This window comes from Chionomys nivalis, chromosome 11, assembly GCF_950005125.1.
Source record: "Chionomys nivalis chromosome 11, mChiNiv1.1, whole genome shotgun sequence".
Taxonomy (NCBI): domain Eukaryota; kingdom Metazoa; phylum Chordata; class Mammalia; order Rodentia; family Cricetidae; genus Chionomys; species Chionomys nivalis.
In genome coordinates, this window is record NC_080096.1 from 22,260,799 (window position 1) to 22,278,944 (window position 18,146).

At 52.7% G+C, this 18,146-nt stretch overlaps 1 protein-coding gene across 4 annotated transcripts in view; it reads right to left on the reverse strand.

Annotated features, from left to right (window-relative positions):
* Positions 1-18,146, reverse strand: part of Col16a1 (collagen type XVI alpha 1 chain) — a 52,155-nt gene that overhangs the window by 18,432 nt on the left and 15,577 nt on the right. For 3 of the 4 annotated variants that reach the window (XM_057783951.1, XM_057783949.1, XM_057783950.1), the window contains 22 exons: positions 17,803-17,838; positions 17,615-17,659; positions 17,198-17,329; positions 16,466-16,501; positions 15,802-15,909; positions 15,386-15,508; positions 15,237-15,290; positions 15,015-15,056; positions 14,561-14,596; positions 14,422-14,475; positions 14,195-14,263; positions 9,492-9,545; positions 9,376-9,402; positions 8,662-8,721; positions 8,418-8,465; positions 8,244-8,297; positions 3,863-3,916; positions 3,640-3,672; positions 1,507-1,623; positions 1,274-1,315; positions 1,069-1,155; positions 157-201 (listed from right to left, as the gene is read on the reverse strand). In XM_057783951.1, the coding sequence (XP_057639934.1) occupies positions 157-201; positions 1,069-1,155; positions 1,274-1,315; positions 1,507-1,623; positions 3,640-3,672; positions 3,863-3,916; positions 8,244-8,297; positions 8,418-8,465; positions 8,662-8,721; positions 9,376-9,402; positions 9,492-9,545; positions 14,195-14,263; positions 14,422-14,475; positions 14,561-14,596; positions 15,015-15,056; positions 15,237-15,290; positions 15,386-15,508; positions 15,802-15,909; positions 16,466-16,501; positions 17,198-17,329; positions 17,615-17,659; positions 17,803-17,838 (1,356 nt within the window). The remainder of the gene's footprint in view (positions 1-156; positions 202-1,068; positions 1,156-1,273; positions 1,316-1,506; positions 1,624-3,639; positions 3,673-3,862; positions 3,917-8,243; positions 8,298-8,417; positions 8,466-8,661; positions 8,722-9,375; positions 9,403-9,491; positions 9,546-14,194; positions 14,264-14,421; positions 14,476-14,560; positions 14,597-15,014; positions 15,057-15,236; positions 15,291-15,385; positions 15,509-15,801; positions 15,910-16,465; positions 16,502-17,197; positions 17,330-17,614; positions 17,660-17,802; positions 17,839-18,146) is intronic. The other variant, XM_057783952.1, reaches the window with a different exon arrangement.

Sequence of the window (18,146 nt, forward strand, 5' to 3'; positions counted from 1 at the left end):
GGCCAGAGACCACTGTCCCAAAAGATGTTCTCCCGAGGGAAAGATAAGCATAGTCGGTGTCTCGCCTGGCTTCTTGGGAACAAGGCAGCAGAATGGTGTGTGGGTTAGGACTTTCTGAGATCGGTTCAAACAGACCAGAATGCCTGAGATACTTACAATAGGGCCTGGAGGACCTGGGGAGCCTCTCATGCCAGGTGGTCCCTGCAGAAGAAACCAAAGGAACAAGATGGAGAACCTGAGGCCCCGCAGAAACTCGTGTTATGGTACCTGCCTCCAGCCCCCTGCTGCAGCCCTAAGAGGGCTGTCTGATGTCAGAGCAGAGCCATTTAGCTGATGTTAAAATGGCCTTTCATTCAGTTCATTCGGCCATCCAACAGACATTTATTGAGCAGCTATTATGTGCTGGGCACAGGCCCAGGGGCTGGGAACATAGCCATAAACAAAACATTAAAATCTCCACTATGAAGTGCTTATGTCCTAGAGGCAAGGTGAACAGTAACAAACAGAACACAGCTGGCACACAGCTGCTGCGCAAGTCCATACCTGTGGAATGTTCTAGAAGGAAGTAGATGCCCAGAATGTTGGATGGTGTGAGTCTAACGAAGGCAAACGAGCTTGGGGAGGGTGTGTGTGTGTGTGTGTGTGTGTGTGTGTGTAGCTAGGGAAGGGTGGGTGAGAGGAGCTTGAGGAGGGTGTGTGTGTGTGTGTGTGTGTGTGTAGCTAGGGAAGGGTGGGTGAGAGGAGCTTGAGGAGGGTGTGTGTGGGTGAGAGGAGCTTGAGGAGTTAATTGTGGAGGGAACTTCCATTTTAGAATGGGTGATTCAGGAAGACCTCACTGAGGAGGAACGATGTGACCTGATTGCTGAGGGGGAAATGGGCCTGGAGAAGAGGGGTACCAGGAGAGGAAGCAGCTAGGAGCCAGCCTGCTCGGGTGCCAGGAAGCTGAGGAGGCTTAGTGGTGAGGGACTCCAGGCCATGGGAAACCCAGAGGAGGAGGGTGCTCAAGGCAGATGTGGACCCTATGTCTTCGAGGCCCTACCTGGATGAGGGCCTGGGCCTTGGTCTTACCTCTTCTCCTCTTTGACCCGGAAGCCCTGGAGGACCAGGCAGGCCAGGGTTCCCAGGACAGCCAGGTTCTCCCTCACTGTTGTCTCCCTGGGGTGGGGGGCAGAGGTAAGAGCAGAAGTGAGTAGGAGGGAGGGAGGGAAGGAGGGAGGGAGGGAGGAAAAAAGGGCAAGAGGGATGGACGAAGAGAAAGCAAGGACTTGCTCACCCTGGCCTCCTCTGCTCTGGGGCGCTCCCTTCCCATAAAGCACTGTGGTAGACAAGAGAGGCTCTGTTAGGTAAGGCTGGTCAGGAGGCCTCTGGTAGGCACATGACACCACACCAGGACTGCCAGCTACCCCGGCCCAGTCTCTGCCAGATGGAGACATCAGGACAAGCACCAGGGAGCCCTCCTACACCAGGGAAACCTACTGTACCAGCCCGCCTCTGCCCAGTTCCTACCCTGGCACAGTTGTCAAAGCCTGGCACGCCAGGGATGCCCTGGTCTCCCTTTTCTCCCTTCTCCAGGAGGAAGGCCGGATGGGCCGTCTGGGCCTGGGCACAGTTTCCACAGATGCTCTGATGGGACAAAGGGGAAGGACAGAGGGACCTGGGTCAGAGATGCATAGGAAGAGTCTACTGGGGATCCCTCTCGGAATCCAGGACCCGGGCACCCTGCCCAGCAGTCCTCCACCCTCACACCCTCCCTCCCCAGTCACAGCCCTGCAGCAGCTTTGCTCTGTCCTCAGGGGACCCAATCCCAGCAATTGGCTCTGAGTTTCCTCCAGGAAGAGGCTCAGGTAGGGCCAAGCCAGAGTGCTTTCCAGACAGGCTGTGTGGGAGGAGGCGGAGGGACCCGCAGAGGGACCATCTGTCCCGGCTGTTCCTGCAACCTGCACCCGTGGCGAGGACAAGCCCCAAGGATCCAGGATGAAAAGCCTGGTTCCCAGTGCCAGCACCTCTGCCTGGGGATGCCAGGAAAGGGCTGCCAGAGGAGCAGGTCCTTTGTGGACACTTCCAGGGCGGGTTTGAAGCTCACCAACTGTCACCGGCTCCACAGGTCCCTGGGTCTGAACTGTTCTAACAAAAAAGGCTTCCTCTGACTTGGGCTTTGACCTTCTTGGTCACAGACTCTGTGACTCATGGAAGCTGTGGATCCTCTCCATCCAAACTAACAAAACTAGGGCTCTCGTTCCAGGGGCCTTAGGAGCCTGGAGTCTCCCTGTCACCAGGCGTGGTAGCTGGGACCCAGACAGAAGCCTCATGCTCATCTTCACCATTCACAGAGACACCCAAAGATAATGGCCATCATTTCCTCAGCACCCACGAGGCCACAGATTGTAATGGCCTTGGCACGTATCACATTTGGTCCCCAGGGCACAGTGAGGTCGATTACGTTCTGAGCATTGTGGAGGAAGCTACTATTCAAGAGGGGTGATGTGATTTGTCCAGGTAAACCTGGATTGGTCACTGCCTGTCTGTGTGGAGTCAGCGCTTCCTCTGAGCGGTGGACATGGTGGCTGCCGGGCCTCCTAACAGCCTCCCCTGGCAGCCATTTGACCTCTATTACAGGCTGATTCGGTTCCTGGGTGGAACCTTTTGTGGGACACTTGATTACAAAACCACCTTGTGAACCATCAGAAGGACTTCACACCATCACGGCCTGGAGGGCAGGACTGAGGGGACGCAGGCCCCACCAAGACTAGGAGAGCTGGGGGTCTCACTGCCACAACCTCACTGTGATCTGACTCATGGCTGCTGCCTGGTTAACTCAACCACCTCCACCAGATGCTTCTGGAAACATCTGTGGTTCAAAGACGGGGCAGGGCAGGCAGCTCTCATACTGTGCCCTGACCGAAGCTCCCTGCGGTGGCATAATGTCCACGGCACTGACTAGCCAGAGCCGAAGAGAAAGGGGCTAAAGGAGGAGAGATGGGGAAAGGAGCCTGAGGATGCCAGCTCTAGGGAGAGGTCCAGGATCTCGAAGTCAGCCTGCAGGAATGACCTGGCTGGACTATTACTTCAGGAGGTGACTGAGCAAGGAGAAGGGTGGCATAGGGACCTTGGTTTCCAGAGGACACCCCCCCAGCTTGGTCAGTCAGACCAGGCCACAGCCCTTCGGTAGAACCGCAGGCCAACCCCCTCCACAACTGCTCCTCCTACCGAAGTCTTTTCAAGCTGGCATCCACCAGGCCTGTCTCCAACCTGACCCACCTGGTCCCTTGCCACTGCGTTGTCACCCCCTGCCTTGGCATGACCCAGAGAAGCAATGGCGCTACTTTGCCAGCCGATGCCAGCTGATGTCAGACTGGGTTCTGTCACCAGGCACATAGCAGGTGGGGACCTTCCCAGCATTCCTTTAAGCAAGCATTCAGCAAATGTTGCCTAGAGGGTTGTTACAAGCCAGCGCCCAGCCAGACCCTTTCAGGCAGATGCTTAGCATGCCCTTCCCCCCCACCCCCCCAGGAAGGTTCCCCAGGGAACCAGCAGGTTCAATCTGCTGCTATCTGTTAGCCGGCAGGCAACTGAACACCTGCTGTGAGAATCCCCTTTGGCGACACCTGCCCGCGCCAGTGCCTCCCGGTGCCCTCTTACCTCAAGGAGGCGCTGTTCGATGGGTAAGGATCCCTGCAAAGAGACAGATTTGGTTCTAGCTGGCCGGGGAGGGGAGGGGAGGCTTATACAGCCTAGATGAGCATCCAGCCTTAAGATCGGAGCGAAGGAGGATCCCCCACCAGAGCTAAAGGGGTTGCATGGCCAGTTCAGCCCCCAAAAGGACAGGAATGACGATGGTCAGTGTGTCCTCGCTGATACCCACCAGCTCGGCAGTGAGCCCAGGCTGTCCTGGCAAACCATTGTGTCCTGGCAATCCCTGAAGCAGAAAAGAGACAGGAGAGATCAGACCCCTCTCCCAGGCTTGCGCTTTCCTTGTCTCCTTGTTCCCAGCTCACAGCGCTGCCACCTGTCACCCCCTCCTGCATGGGTGACAGCTCTTTTCACTCTTAGATTGAAGGTCTCATCACACAGTTGAGGGCTGGGGGCACAGAAGGGTGGTCCTCAAAAGCAGCTCTACTGGGTGCATTTCCTTGCTTCGCAGGTCAGAAGTTGGACCGTGGGTCTTTTTTTGCTCTGGCTGTCTTGGAACTCCCTTTATAGACCAGGCTGGCCTCAAACTCACAGAGATCCACCTGCCTCTGCCTCCCAAGTGCTGGCATTGGTGGCAAGAGTCACAATGCCCTGCAGACAGAGGGCCTTCTATAGAGTAACTGCTGTGGTCTATGCTAAGTCATTCTCCTGTGTTTTCTCATTAATTATCATCATAGTCTCCTAGAGGCAACAAGCATTTTACCACCATCTTAAGAACAAAGGCACTCAGAGAAGAACATTTGCCAAAGGTCACAGGTTGAACAAGACAGAGATGAAACTCTGGGTGAGGGCCACTGGCCCCCACCCTCTAGCCACCAATTGCATCTCATCCCTTGAAAGACATCCCTAGAGCTGATGTCAGAAGCTTGCCAATACGACCATCTGAGCATGAGTAACTTCTGGAAGAGTCTAAGCCCAGCTCTGTGCCTCGGTTTTCCTCTCTGTAAAATGGTCATCGTGTGCAGCTTCGAGGAGGTGAAGCTGTGGGGGGCTCAGCATAGAGCCCAGCTGTAGGATGGACTGGGGTGCTCCTGTTCAGAGTGCCACCCAACCTCTGGCTTTCTCGCATATTCAGATGCACATTTGCATATTAAATACTCTGCCGAGGAAGGGAGGATGTTCCAGTTTGAATCTCCAGCACCCCGCAAGGAGGAGGTGCACATTAAATGTGTGTTGAATGCACGCATCACTGCACAGCCTGCTCCTCCTGGTGCAGGATTTCCTGGGCCTGCTCTGAGACCCGGTCTCCCTTCATGACCCAGCTCCCAGCACTGGAACAGGTCAGCTTCCCCTGAGTGATTCCTTCCTGTCCAGAGCAGGCTCTCCCATTCCTGGGTCATCACCCACTGTGTCCCCAGGGTCTAGAACAGTGCCTGGCACATGGGTAAATGCTTTGAATGTTTTTGTTTAGAAACAGGGTCTAGTGCAGCCCAGACTTAGCCTCAAACTCACTATGTAGCTGAGAATGGTCTTGAACTCTGGTCCCACTGCCTCTACTACCTAAGGGCTGGGATTGCAAACATGTGCCACCTCATCCAGTGTACGGGGTGTTGAGGATCCACAGGGCTTCTTGCATGCTAGGCAAACACACTACTAACTGAGCCATGCCCCCAGCCCTGTTACTATAACTCACCCATGGCTCCACTCCAGGGCTGCTGTGCTAGTTCAAGTCTGAGCGCATGAGTCTCTCTTACCCTGGTAGGGTTACACATGTGTGTTCTCCTCTAGAAGTAGGGGATACAGCCTGAGTTTGACCGCTACCTTCCAGTTCTAAAAATCTTGGGTTCATTTCTTAGCCTCTGTGCCTCAGGCTCCTCAGCTGGAAAACGGATCCAGATAAAACGCCATCTGTGGGCATTGGGACACAGCCTTGGGCGAATAAATGTCATCCACCTCTTAGCCCATTTCCGCACAGAGAAGCCTGGCGAAGGGCAGGTGCCTGTTTGCAGCAGCCTCAGGTTGGTCATGGACACGGGCATCAGATAACGAGTCTGGGTCCTGGGATTGTACTCAGCACTTTTTCCTGCCCTTCTTCCCCTGGTGTGGCTTGGCACGGTTCGCATTACGCTAGCTCTGCCTGGTTAATGGGTCACTCTGGAATGACTCAGCCTCCACAAGCCAACTCCATGCCCCCTCTGATGGATCGCTGAATGCTGACACTGGACAGAAAGCTCGGACACTTTCATCAAAAGCAAAGACTGCCAAATGTGCAGTGTAGGCTCTGGTTCCTGGTGAGCAGACCCCTGGGAGCTGTCTTGAAAGATGGAGGAAAGGAGGAGAAAGGCTCCCCTTGGGAAAGCTCAGAGGCGGCTCTTCAATACCTGACTGTGAGGCCTTGGACACGCTGGCTCACTTCTTGGGGCTTAAGCTGGCCCCAGTGGTGTGACTTGGGGGTTGGGGCTGACATAAGGCTCAAAGGAATGAGAGAAGGAGTGTAAACTAAGAGCAGGAAACGCTGTGGCAATAGCTAACGCCCCAGGGCACTCACTGTGCGCCAGGAAAGATTTCACACGCGTTGCACACGCAAGCTTATTTAACACCTACAAGAAGCCCACTGAGGCAGGTGCTTTAATGATCTACATTTAACAGATAAAGGCATGGAGATACCACGAGACGAAGAAACCTGCCCAGTATCCCAGAGCACATAGCAGAGCTTCAGACTGAGGCTGCCCTGGCCCTGGGAACCAAAGTGTGACATGGATCTCGGCTCCTCCTGATAGTCTCGTCTTACTGAGACTATTAGGAGGAGCTATTTCCAAGGACATCATGGACATTCTCACCTCTAGGCCTTGTATCTGCTGCCTTCCCTGATAGGAGGGTACCTCCCCAGGGATGCTCCTCCCCAGGGGTGCTCCTTCCAAGGGATGTTCCTTCTCAGGGATCCTCCTTCCAAGGGGTGCTCTTCCCCAGGGGTGCTCCTCCTCAGGGGTCCTCCTCTCCAGGGGTGCTCCTCCTCAAGAATGCTCCTCCCCAGGAGGGGTGCCCCTCCTTCCTAGGAGTGTTCTCTCCCCAAAAGATTCACTTGTATTTCCCTTATATTTTGATCCAAATGTCACCTTTTATTTTATTTGTATGTATGTATGTTTATGTGTAAGTGTATGTGTGTATATAGGTTCATGTGTACGTGTGTGTGTGTGCATGTTAGAGCCAGATCTTAACACTGGATGTCTTCCTCAGTTGTTCTAAGAATTATTTATTTATTTAATGTGCACTGATGTTTTGCTTGTATATACTCTGTGTGAAGATGTCCGGTCCCAGCCGGGCGGTGGTGGCGCACGCCTTTAATCCCAGCACTCGGGAGGCAGAGGCAGGCGGATCTCTGTGAGTTCGAGACCAGCCTGGTCTACAAGAGCTAGTTCCAGGACAGGCTCCAAAACCACAGAGAAACCCTGTCTCGAAAAACCAAAAAAAAAAAAAAAAGATGTCCGGTCCCCTGGAACTGGAGTTACAGACAGTTGTGAGACAGTTGTGAACTGCCATATGGGTGCTGGGAATTGGACCCGGGTTTTTTGGAAGAGCAGCCAGTGCTCTTAACTGCTAAGCCATCTCTCCAGACCCTCTCCATCTTATTTTTAACTTAATGTATGTGTGCATGTGTACGTGTGTGAGTCTGTGTGTGTGTGTGTGTGTGTGTGTGAGAGAGAGAGAGAGTGTGTGTATATGTGTGTGCACACGCTCATGCACACATACAGAAGTCCACAAATGCCACAGCAAGGTTGTGGAGCTCAGAGGACAGCTGAGGATTTAATTCTCTCCTTCTACCTTGTGGGATCTGGGGACGGAAGTCAGGTCAGCAGGCCTGCATGCGAGCGCCTTTCCTGGCAGAACCATCTCACTGGCTTGCCCCTTAATTTCTGAGATGGGGTCTCTCACTGAAACTGGAGCTCACCAGTTAGACTGGCAGGATCCTCCTGCCTCTGCCCCCTCCCCCAAGTACTGGAGTTACAGGCACAGGCCACCACGTCTGGCTCTGATCTCACAGTGAGCACAGTGAGCACTTTACCAACTAGGCCACCTTCCCAGCTCCCAATGTTTTCTTCAGTGTGTTTCACAGAGGTCTTCCCAGTTCTCCCACTGTCCATCCCCATAGTCAGCTTTATCTCCCTCCTTTGCATGGGCCATGCTCTAATATACTAGAGTTTCTATTTTTGCTTGTTACCCATCTCTCTTGCAGGGATTCTAATGTTTGGTCCACATCCCGGTATCTAAAATGGTGCCTGGAAAAGATCACATGGGCAGAAACGCATGGCACACCAACAAATGCTGACTGCTGCTCCAACAGTGCACTCTGTACCAGCAGAGCCTGGGTTCCTGCCAGGCCTGGGCTTGCTTGGGCTAAAACACAACAGGACATTCCTCAAAATAAGGCTAGGAGTCCACAAGCCTGGCCCAGGGCTCTGCGAGCCGGCCATGCCATGCCGGGAGGCAAGAGCAAGGAGAACCCATGACAGATGTGTAAGCAGAGAGACAGCGCTCAGGGCCAGGATGGAGGAGGTCCCACGACTGCTTGGGCTCTGACCCCTAAACCACAGACTCTCTCTTCACCCTTTTACCTGCAGTCCAGGCATTCCGGGGGGACCTGGTGGTCCAGGGACACCTGGGGGACCCTGTGGGAGAGAAGACAAAATCAGGGGGGGAAGAGAGCTCCCTGCCACGGGGGATGGCAGTAGTGTCAGGGTGGGAAAGCCGCGACAGGAGGCAAGACAAAGGAGACAAGCCACACACACCTGCGGGCCCGGCTGCGAGGAGCTGCCCATCCACAGTCCCGGAGCACCCTGGGTGGGAGTGGGGGTCGCAAAAGAAGGGGAGAGGTTACAGACAACGCCTACACCAAGCGCAGAGCTGCACGGGAAGGGGGCTGGCTGGAACACGAAGCCTGGCAAGGGCTCTCGCCCGCTGGCACCAGGTGAGGCGAGGATCCAGACCTCTCCCCCAGTGGGAGAAGGTGGGAAAGCAGGTCTGCCCACTCACCGGCATGCCAGAGAAGATGGCCTCTCCCCGAGAAGTACACGAGCACTCTCCCGGTTCACCCTGGAAGGACAAGAGCCTTGGTTTGAAGTGGCAAAGACAGAGGGTCCTCTGGAAACCTCATCTGGGAGGTGACATGGGCTTTAGAGCTGGAAAGGTCCGGATCAGCTTCCAAAGTCATGACTTCAGGCAACCCACAGGCCTCAGCCTCCTCACCCACCAGGGGACAAGCTATATGCAGCGTGTAGGGCCATTTAGTTCAGTCACCATCAACTGAGAACCAGGAGAATAATCCAGTCCTGTCCTTCTCGGGGTCCCCATCAGCTCCCTCACTATGCGCCCACATAATCTCACCATAGCAGTCATGGCTTCATCTTGAGCAGCCCCACTCCCCAAGGCTCTGCCTGGTTCTGTGCCCTTTTATCCTGGTCCCTCATCCCTCTGCCTTCCTCTCTTCTTGCCTCATCCTTTGACCCAGCTTCCACGTGGAAGTGCAGCTGTCCACTAAAGGGACCCTGGAGTTCTCTGGTCCCCTGAGATCAAGGCCGGATTCTGAGCTATCATCCCCTGCATGAAGTGAGTGAGGTACCCGCAGCTCCTGGAACCAGGAAGTCTGTGAACAGTAAGGTGACCTGCCCCATCCTCTAGTCTGAGCAGCTGTTAGGAGGAATGGGACTCTAGGAGCCCAGTCCCAGAGAGTGGGCCCTGGAGACTTACCTTCTCTCCTCGAGATCCCTTTTCACCCTGCAGAGATAAAACACCAGGAAGTGAGTAGGTACGAGGGGGAGGCAGGTTCAGCCACAGAATCCTGCTGCCTTGGCCACCATACTCACTGGTGTCCCTTGGGCTCCTGGAAGTCCAATCTGTCCTTTCTGCCCATCTTGGCCCTGAAGGGAAAGGGGCAGAGTTAGTAGGTAAGGTTGGATGGCAGCCAATCATTTAGCTAGAGGAGAACAGCAGCACAAACGGAAGCAGTGCCAGGCCCCCTGGTGCCCCTGTTCCAGAGGGGAGGTTGTGGCTAGTGTGCAAGGAGAAGGCACGAGGGAAGAAAAGAGAGGGTGTGGCTCCCAGCACTGGGCACTGCACCCAGCACCCATCAGAGAACAGTGAATGGAGCCTCCACTCCTGCCTCCTGCAGGAAAGGGTTCTGCTTTGCAAACGAGAAAACTGAGGCTTGAGGAGATTTCAGAGCCACAGGATCAAGCACACAAGCCTGGCTGGGGATCTGTGGGCCCAAAGCCCCCCCCAAAGCCCCCCCCCACTTCTTTTTCTCTTTGCACACATCCTCACTATTTAAGTTTCTCTGTGGACTGAGCTGAGAGAATGGAATTTCAGACCTTGCTATATCAACTCTGAGACACTATCACTTACCTAAAGTCTCACAAGTAGTGAGTGTGACACGCAGCCAGGGAGTGTGGGGCACACCTGGAAGCTCCCCCCACCCCCGTGGGACTGGGGACAGGAGAGGTGCTTCTGACAAGGAGTATATCAGATGTGCTGAGCATAGCAGACATCCCCGTGACTGCCTTCCTGGGGACGCTTCACCTTTGGATCCAGGGTTCAAAGCTGTCCTGGGACTGGTCTCCAGCTCCACCTTTACCCTGCTTTGAGACAGGCAGGGATTCCTGTCTGCTGGGCAAAGCCATATGGGCTGGGACAAATCCCTGTCCCTCTAGGCTTTGGCACACCACCAGAAAGAATTTATCAATGTTCTCCTAACTCAAACAACAATTTCTCTAGGGATCTACAAAAGGCAGGGAAAGGATAAGGCTCACTGGGCTATTTTCAACATTACCAAAAGCCCAAGAAAAATTATACATTTGCCCACAGCCCAGCATGGCACAGGCTGGCTGAAAGGTGGCATTTCTTTGATTCAGGCTAAAATTATCATCTTGTAAAATTCTAGTGGGTTCACATGGAGCAGAAGCTGACTATTAGACAGGTCTTTGATGACTAAAATGAGAAAATGCACTTATTATTACTTAATCTATGCAATTTGCTCAATAGACAGGTCTTTTAAGTGTGGGAGTCATTGTCTTGGGCAGCACAGAATTGAACCTTTCTTTCCCCATAGATGCTCAGTGGATGGTCCCCGGGGGCTCCAGGGCTGGGATAAGGGGTAAGCTTCAAGTTCCCAGCTCCACCCCCTACTCTCTGGTCTTTGCTCGCCTTGTGTGGAACTGGAAAATGACAGCAGCCCATTTTGGTGGCTCATACCTGCAATCCCAACACTTAGGAAGCTGAGAGAGGAGGTGTGCCAAATTTTCAGTACAAACCCGGGCTACACAGCCAAGTTCCAGGTTAAGTCTGGCTTAGAGTGTTAGACCTTGCCTCTGAAACACACCAATAAAATCATAGCACTTCCTCTACAGGGCTGTGTTTTAAGACAGGGTTTCTCTGTATAGTCCTGGCTATCCTGGAACTTGCTTTGTATTTGTAGACCAGGCTGGCCTCGAACTCATAGAGATACACCTGCCTTTGCCTCCCAAGTGCTGGGATTGAAGGCGTGCCCCATCACTGCCCGGCCTCTACACGATTGTCTGGAGGAGAAAGCTCATTTCTGCATGTCCAGAGCTGACTGAGCACAGGACCTCAGCAGGCCACTGCTCCAAAAATGGGGATGACCGTGTTCCCCTCCCTTCAGAAGCTAAAAATTTAGATCTCCAAACAGGGGAGCGAGCTGGTGACTGAGGGGAGGGAAAAACCAAGGGGGCTGGATAATGGCAACCAAATTCCTATTAGTTTGGATAAACAATTTCTAGTCCTCTACAGAACAGGAAGGTGACCCGGTTTACAAACAGCGGAGTGACTGAGGGTTCTGGACACAAAGAAACGATCAGAAGATGAAATGCTAATCACCCTGATTTGTTCAGAATACCCTGCGTGAATGTGCTGTGTAAATATGGACAGTTAACTATAATCTGATTTGAAAAAGCAAAATACTGGGCTAGAGAGCTGGCTCAGCAGTTAAATGCACTTATTGCTCATGCAAAGCATGCCGGTTAGAGGCTCAGCACCTACGTGGTGGCTCACAACCATCTGCAACTCCAGACCCCGGGATCTGGTGCCCTCTTCTGACCTCCGCAGGCACCAGGCTTACAAATGCAAACAAAACATTCATACACATAAAAAAAATTGAAGTTTTAAAGGAAAAGACTTTGTGTGTGTGTGTGTGTGTGTGTGTGTACACACGTGTATGCGTGCTTGCATGTGAAGTGGTCAGAAGTCAATTCATGCTGTCATTCCTCAGGAACTATCTACCTTAGTTGTGTTTGTTTTTAAGACATGGTCTCTCATGGGTACCTGGGGCTTTCCAGTTAGTCTACACTGACGGGCCAGTGAGCCCTAGGCTTACACTACTGGGGTTACGGCTACATGAGATCACATCTGACTTTTGTTTGTTGTTATTAGTGGTGGTGGGAGTGCCTTTTCGAGACAGGGTTTCTCTGTGTCACCCTGGCTGTCCAGAAACACACTCTGTAGCCATGCTAGCCTTGAACTTAGAGATCACCTGCCTCTACCTCCCAAGTTGCTTGTTTTTGAGACAGGGTTCTCTACGTAGCCCTGGCTGTCCTGAAACAGGCTAAGTAGACCAAGCTAGTCTTGAACTTGAAGAGATCCAGCTGTCTCTGCCTTCTGAATGCTGGGATTAAAGGTATGTACCCCCATACCTGGAGACATGTGACTTTCTACATGGCTGTGGGGAATCAGAGAATCAAACTCAGGGTCTCATGCAGCAAGCACTTTACCCACTGAGCATCTCCCTAGTCCTTGAAAATATTTTTTCTCTTATAATTGTTTGGATAGGAATGTGCTATACATTTCCCCCACTCCTCTTCCCACCCTCCCCACTGCCCTTCATGCTTCCATTTTCTCAGGAGAGCTCGTCTTTTTTCCCCTTCCTAGGTAGATCCATGTATGTCTCTTAGGGTCCTCTTTGTTCCCTTGGTTCTCTGGGATTGTGGCCTGTAGGCTGGCTGTCCTTTGCTTTATGTCTATCATCTACTTATGAGTAAGTACATACTGTATTTGTCTTTCTGGGTCTGGGTTGCCTCACTCAGGATGGTTGTTTCTAGTTCCATCCTGCAGATTTCAAGGTGTCACTGCTTTTTACTGCTGCGTAGCATTCCATTGTGTAAATGTACCACATTTCTCTCATCCATTCTTCAGTTGAGAGGCATCTAGGCTGCTTCCAGATTCTGGCTATTATGAATAATGCTGCTATGAACATAGTTGAGCACATGTCCTTGTGGCACGATTGAGCATCCCAAAAGATTGAGGACCCAAAAAGTGATATTGCTGGGTCTTCAGGTAGATTGATTCCCAATTTTCTGAGAAACAGTCATACTTATTTCCAAAGCAGCTGTACAAGTTTACATTTCTACCAACAATGGAGGAGTGTTCCTCTTACTCCACACCCTGTCCAGTGTAAGCTGTCATCAGAGTTGTTTTTTTTTTTTAATAAAAACTCAAGTCCAAATGGATAAAAGACCTCAACATAAAACCAACTACACTGAACCTCATAGAAGAGAAAGTGGGAAGTAGCCTTACACACATTGGCACAGGAGACCACTCCCTAAATATAACCCTAGTAGCACAGACACTGAGACCAACAATCACTAAATGGGACCTCCTGAAACTGAGAAGCTTCTGTAAAGCAAAGGAACAGTCAACAAGACAAAATGGCAGCCTACAGAATGGGAAAAGATCTTCACCAACCCCACATCAGATAGAGGACTGATCTCCAAAATATACAAAGAAGTCAAGAAACTAAATATCAAAAGACCAAATAATCAAATAAAAAATGTGGTACAGATCTAAACAGAGAACTCTCAACAGAGGAAGCTCAAATGTTGGGAAGACACTTAATACTCAACATTCTTAGTTATCAGAGAAAAGCAAATCAAAACAACTTTGAGACACCATTTTACATCTTTCAGAATGACCAAGATTGAAAAATATATCTTTAAAAATAATAGAGGGGACTGGAGAGATGGCTCGGTGACTAAGAGGACCTGGGTTAAATTCCCAGCACCCACATGGCAGCTCACAGCCGTCTGTAACTCCAGTTCCAGGGAATCTGACATCCTCACATAGCTATACATGCAGATAAAACACCAATGCATATAAAATAAAAATAAATCTTTTTAAAAAGATAACAGAGGCAGACTGGGGAGATGACTCAGCAGTGAAGAGCGTGTGCTGCTCTTCCAGAGGACCAGAGTTCAGTTCCCAGCACCCAATGGTGCATGAGCTCATGTGGGGCACATGCACACACATACATACACACACACACAGGAGAGAGAGAGAGAGAGAGAGAGAGAGAGAGAGAGAGAGAGAGAGAGAGAGAGAGAAACATGGCGGTGTTTATCATTTAAAGGCAGTTCCAAGTGTGTCTTCCTTCCCTGACGAAGGCCAAGGAGGCTCGTCTCCTCCCACACCCCGGGCTGCTGAGATGGGCAGGGTCAACTCTGTGCCCTCCCTGAAGCAGTAGTGTCAAGGACCCAATCACAGCTCTTGTAGGAAAGGCTCTTACCGGAGGCCCGGAGACACTAGCACCAGGAGGTCCCATGGGTCCTGTGGCTCCTTTGGGTCCTGGAGGTCCCTGTGGGGAGAGGACAAATAGGTTGCTGAGGAATGATTTGAAGCCAGGACCATTCAGAAGCGAGATGATGATCGGATCCCGGACAACCCTCTGCTGCTGTCACTTAGTCCCAGGTCTCCATGCCCGCAGCCCCAACAACCACAGAGGAAGGGGCTCACCTGGGCACCTCTTTCTCCAGCTGAGCCAGGTGGTCCCCGAGGTCCCGGAAGTCCCTGCAGATGGAAACCCAGTTGGTTATCTCTTGCCATAAAATGGCCCCTTCCCTTGTCAGCCACCTCCAGGTCATAGGAAACCTACCTGAATGCCAGGTAAACCCTGGGCTCCAGGCTCGCCCTGCAAGTCAGAATGGACAGTCTGTGGTATAGCAGCGAAAGCCATCTGTCCCTTGGACCTGTGTCACTGGCAGATCTGGAGGGTGCCTGCCAGCTCCAACTTAAGGGTTAGAGTAATGGGTTGGGGGAAACAAAGCCAAATTCTGGCAGGGCATTGTGGGTGGCACATGCCTTAATCCCAGTATTCAGGAGGCAGAGGCAGGTAGATCTCTGTGAGTTCAAAGCCAGTCTGATCTACATAGTGAGTTCTAGAATAGCTAGAGCTATGTAGAGAGAGACCCTGTCTCAAATCCTGTACAGGGTAACATCGGGCCAAGACTGCTGTGACCCCTAGACAGGCAAAGCCCGGGATTGGGGAACGGGCAGCTATGGCAGTGTTAGGAGAGAGCAGGAAGGCAAAGGTGGCATGAGATACTCACCTGGGGTCCCTCAGCACCAGTACCTGGAGGTCCAGGCTCTCCCTAAAGAGGAAAACCAACAACCTCTGGGTGGAAATTCTCAGCCCACCCCCCAGCTTCTCCTGAGCCCCTATGAAGAATCTACCCCCACCTTCTGCCACTCTGTGACTCAATCCCCCATTCCAAGCCTTCAGTCCCACGGTCCCACGGGTAGCTGCCCAGGGCTACCATTTCCGCACATACCTGAGTACCCTTCAGTCCTGGGGGCCCTTGAACTCCTGGTAGACCAGGCTGGCCCTACAAGGCACAAGGGAATCCTTGGTGTGTTGGGAGGATAGAGAAGGCAACACCCAGGCAGGGAAGGATGAGAGCATGAGCCACTGAACACTTACTGGTTTCCCAGGCCGACCCACACCTTCAGGACCTGGCTCTCCCTTGGGACCCGGCTTCCCAGGCAGTCCTGATACATCGGTCAACGCCCCCTGCAGGCTAGAGCAGGCAGTGCAGCCATCGCCCTGGTCAAGAGACAGGTAAGGTCAGGGGGAGCTTGTGAGCCAGAACGGGGTAGCCAGGCCAGGGGGCCTCGCAAAGGGGCCTCCTGTATCCTCTGAGAGCCCCATCCCTCTTCTGCCTCTCCTCAGCTGAGAAAAAACAGATCCCTGATACTCCAAGCTGCTGTAGTAAGGAGTCCCGAGGAATCTGGTGCCGCCAGGCTCCCTTGAGGCTCCTTGCAGTCCCACCCCTCATTACTGACACCTTGATTTCTATTTGCCCATCCAACAAATTCCTCCAAGCATGGTCCACTTACCTTTTCTCCTTTTGGCCCAGCAGGACCCTGAACTCCAGGCTCTCCAGACATTCCAGGCTGCCCAGTGGTGCCTGGCGTTCCAGGGTCTCCCGGATTTCCAGCATCACCCTGAAAGAATTAGGGTTTAAGGAAGACTGGAGTCACCCAACTGGGGACAGGTTGCCTCTTGAGAGCTGTGGGCGATAGCAGTCTCTTCCCTGGGCTGGGGGCTGAGAAGGGAATGGAGATTGGTACAAGTAATCAAGAAAGGGGGGTAGATTATTTCTGAAAAGGGGGGTGGAATTGGATGGGTGGGGAGGTGGGGAGGATCTGGAAGGAGTTGGAAACTGTGCTGAGAATACATTCCATAAGAAATATAATTTCAGCCGGGCGGTGGTGGCGCACGGCTTTAATCCCAGCACTTGGGAGGCAGAGGCAGGCGGATCTCTGTGAGTTTGAGACCAGCCTGGTCTACAAGAGCTAGTTCCAGGACAGGCTCCAAAACCACAGAGAAACCCTGTCTCGAAAAACCAAAAAAAAATAAAGAAATATAATTTCAATTAGAAAGAGAGAGGGAGAGAGAGAGAGAGAGAGAGAGAGAGAGAGAGAGAGAGAGAGAGAGCGAGAGCAGCCTCCAAGACAACCAGGTACCCACCCACCTCCACGCCCATCCGCATCCTCTCACCTTCTGGCCCTTGAGTCCACGCTCTCCGGCTCTGCCCTGAGGAGAAAACAGTCCCGGCACCCATTCACTCAGAGTCAATGCCCCTGGGTACCCAGCACTGTGTGAGACCCAGGGGATGTGGCAGAATACCAGACACGAAGACCTACGTTCTCATGCTAAGGAACCGGTCTAACATTGGAGAGATTTCTGCCTGTATGACCTAGGCAAGGAGCCTTATCTAGGCTCACTTTCCTCATTTGTCAAATGGGGAGGATGACATAGTGTAGGCTTCTGCACCCAAGGGTTCCTGTGAAATTGTTCTCCTGGGTCAGTGTTTGCTGTCACTGTAAAAGCGGCAGCCACCAACCTACAGTCGTAACTGCCGTTTCTCCAGCAGCCCTTGTGTGCTGTCTAGTACTTTGCTCGTGAGCTTCACCACAACTCTAAGGATGGGACCCAGAGGGACAGAGAACAAAAGTGACTTGCTCAAGTCAAAGATCTTATCAAAATCAGAGCCAGAGTTGGAACCTAGTTCTGCGGAGGCTGTGCCTTGTCCTTGCTCTGCCACTCTGTGTCCCAGGAGGAAGGGCAGAAGAGACCTGTGTGCGGGATGCAAGCAGCTTACACTAGACACAGAAAGGTTGATCCCACCCCCACTTTATCCTTCTGCCTAGGAAGTCCAGAAACGCAGGGAGGGACCATGCTCTTCCTTGCATCCTGCCCACATCCATCTCCAGAGATCCCAGAATTCACCTGCTTCCCAGGTAATCCAAAACCTGGGGGACCGGGCTCTCCCTTCTCTCCAGCTGGGCCCGGCAAGTGAACCACATGGCTGTCCCCATCCGGAAGTCTGGACAAGGCTGCACAGGGCTCACAAGGCTCCCCCTGCAGAGCAAAGATACTGAGTTAAGGGGTTCCTGGGCTTGGGATCTGGAGCTGCAGAAGGTAGCCGGCTCTGCTGAGTGGGGGATGTCTCCGGAGAGGCTAGGAGCACAGCAGAGAGACGGGGAGCACGAGGAGAAGTGAAGATGGAAGCAAGACTATGTCGCTAAAAGCCAGAATTCACCCCCACAGACTGCAGAGAATCCAGGATCTGGAGTAGAACAGGCTAGAACAAGGGTATCTTCTTCAGGGATGTGCCCTGTGCCATGCCAGGAGCCCTAGACTCACCTTTGCCCCTTTGGTGCCTGCTGGTCCCACTGGTCCTGGTGGCCCCTGAATGAGAAGCCATATGAGAGGCTGCCCAGTAGCAGCCGAGGCTAGGCTGAGGCCCAGCCCAAGCCTGTCAGTTCTCCTGTGGAGGGTAGCACCGCCCACTTTGCCCTCCCCTAGGCCACTGCCATCTGAAGTATACTTACTGGAACTCCAGCCGGCCCTGCATCACCAAAATTACCCTGAGGGCCAAACAGAGAGCACGTTGTTAAGGAGAAACAGGGTAGAGGATGCAGGAGCAGACTCGTGGGATTCCCCCCCAAATTCCTCAGGGAATCCCTGACCAGCTACAGCCTTGAAGCTGAGCCCAGCCCACTCCACCTCTCGCCAGGCAGAGATTATGAAGTCATTTCTCCAACAGCTGTTCAACGACTGCCTTTCGGCCCCGAGCACCGGGCTAGGTACTGCATACGTGAACAGCATAAACAAAAATGCCCCGTGGACCCTGCACACTGAAGGGCTTTTAAAAAAAAAAGTAACCCTGGGGGAC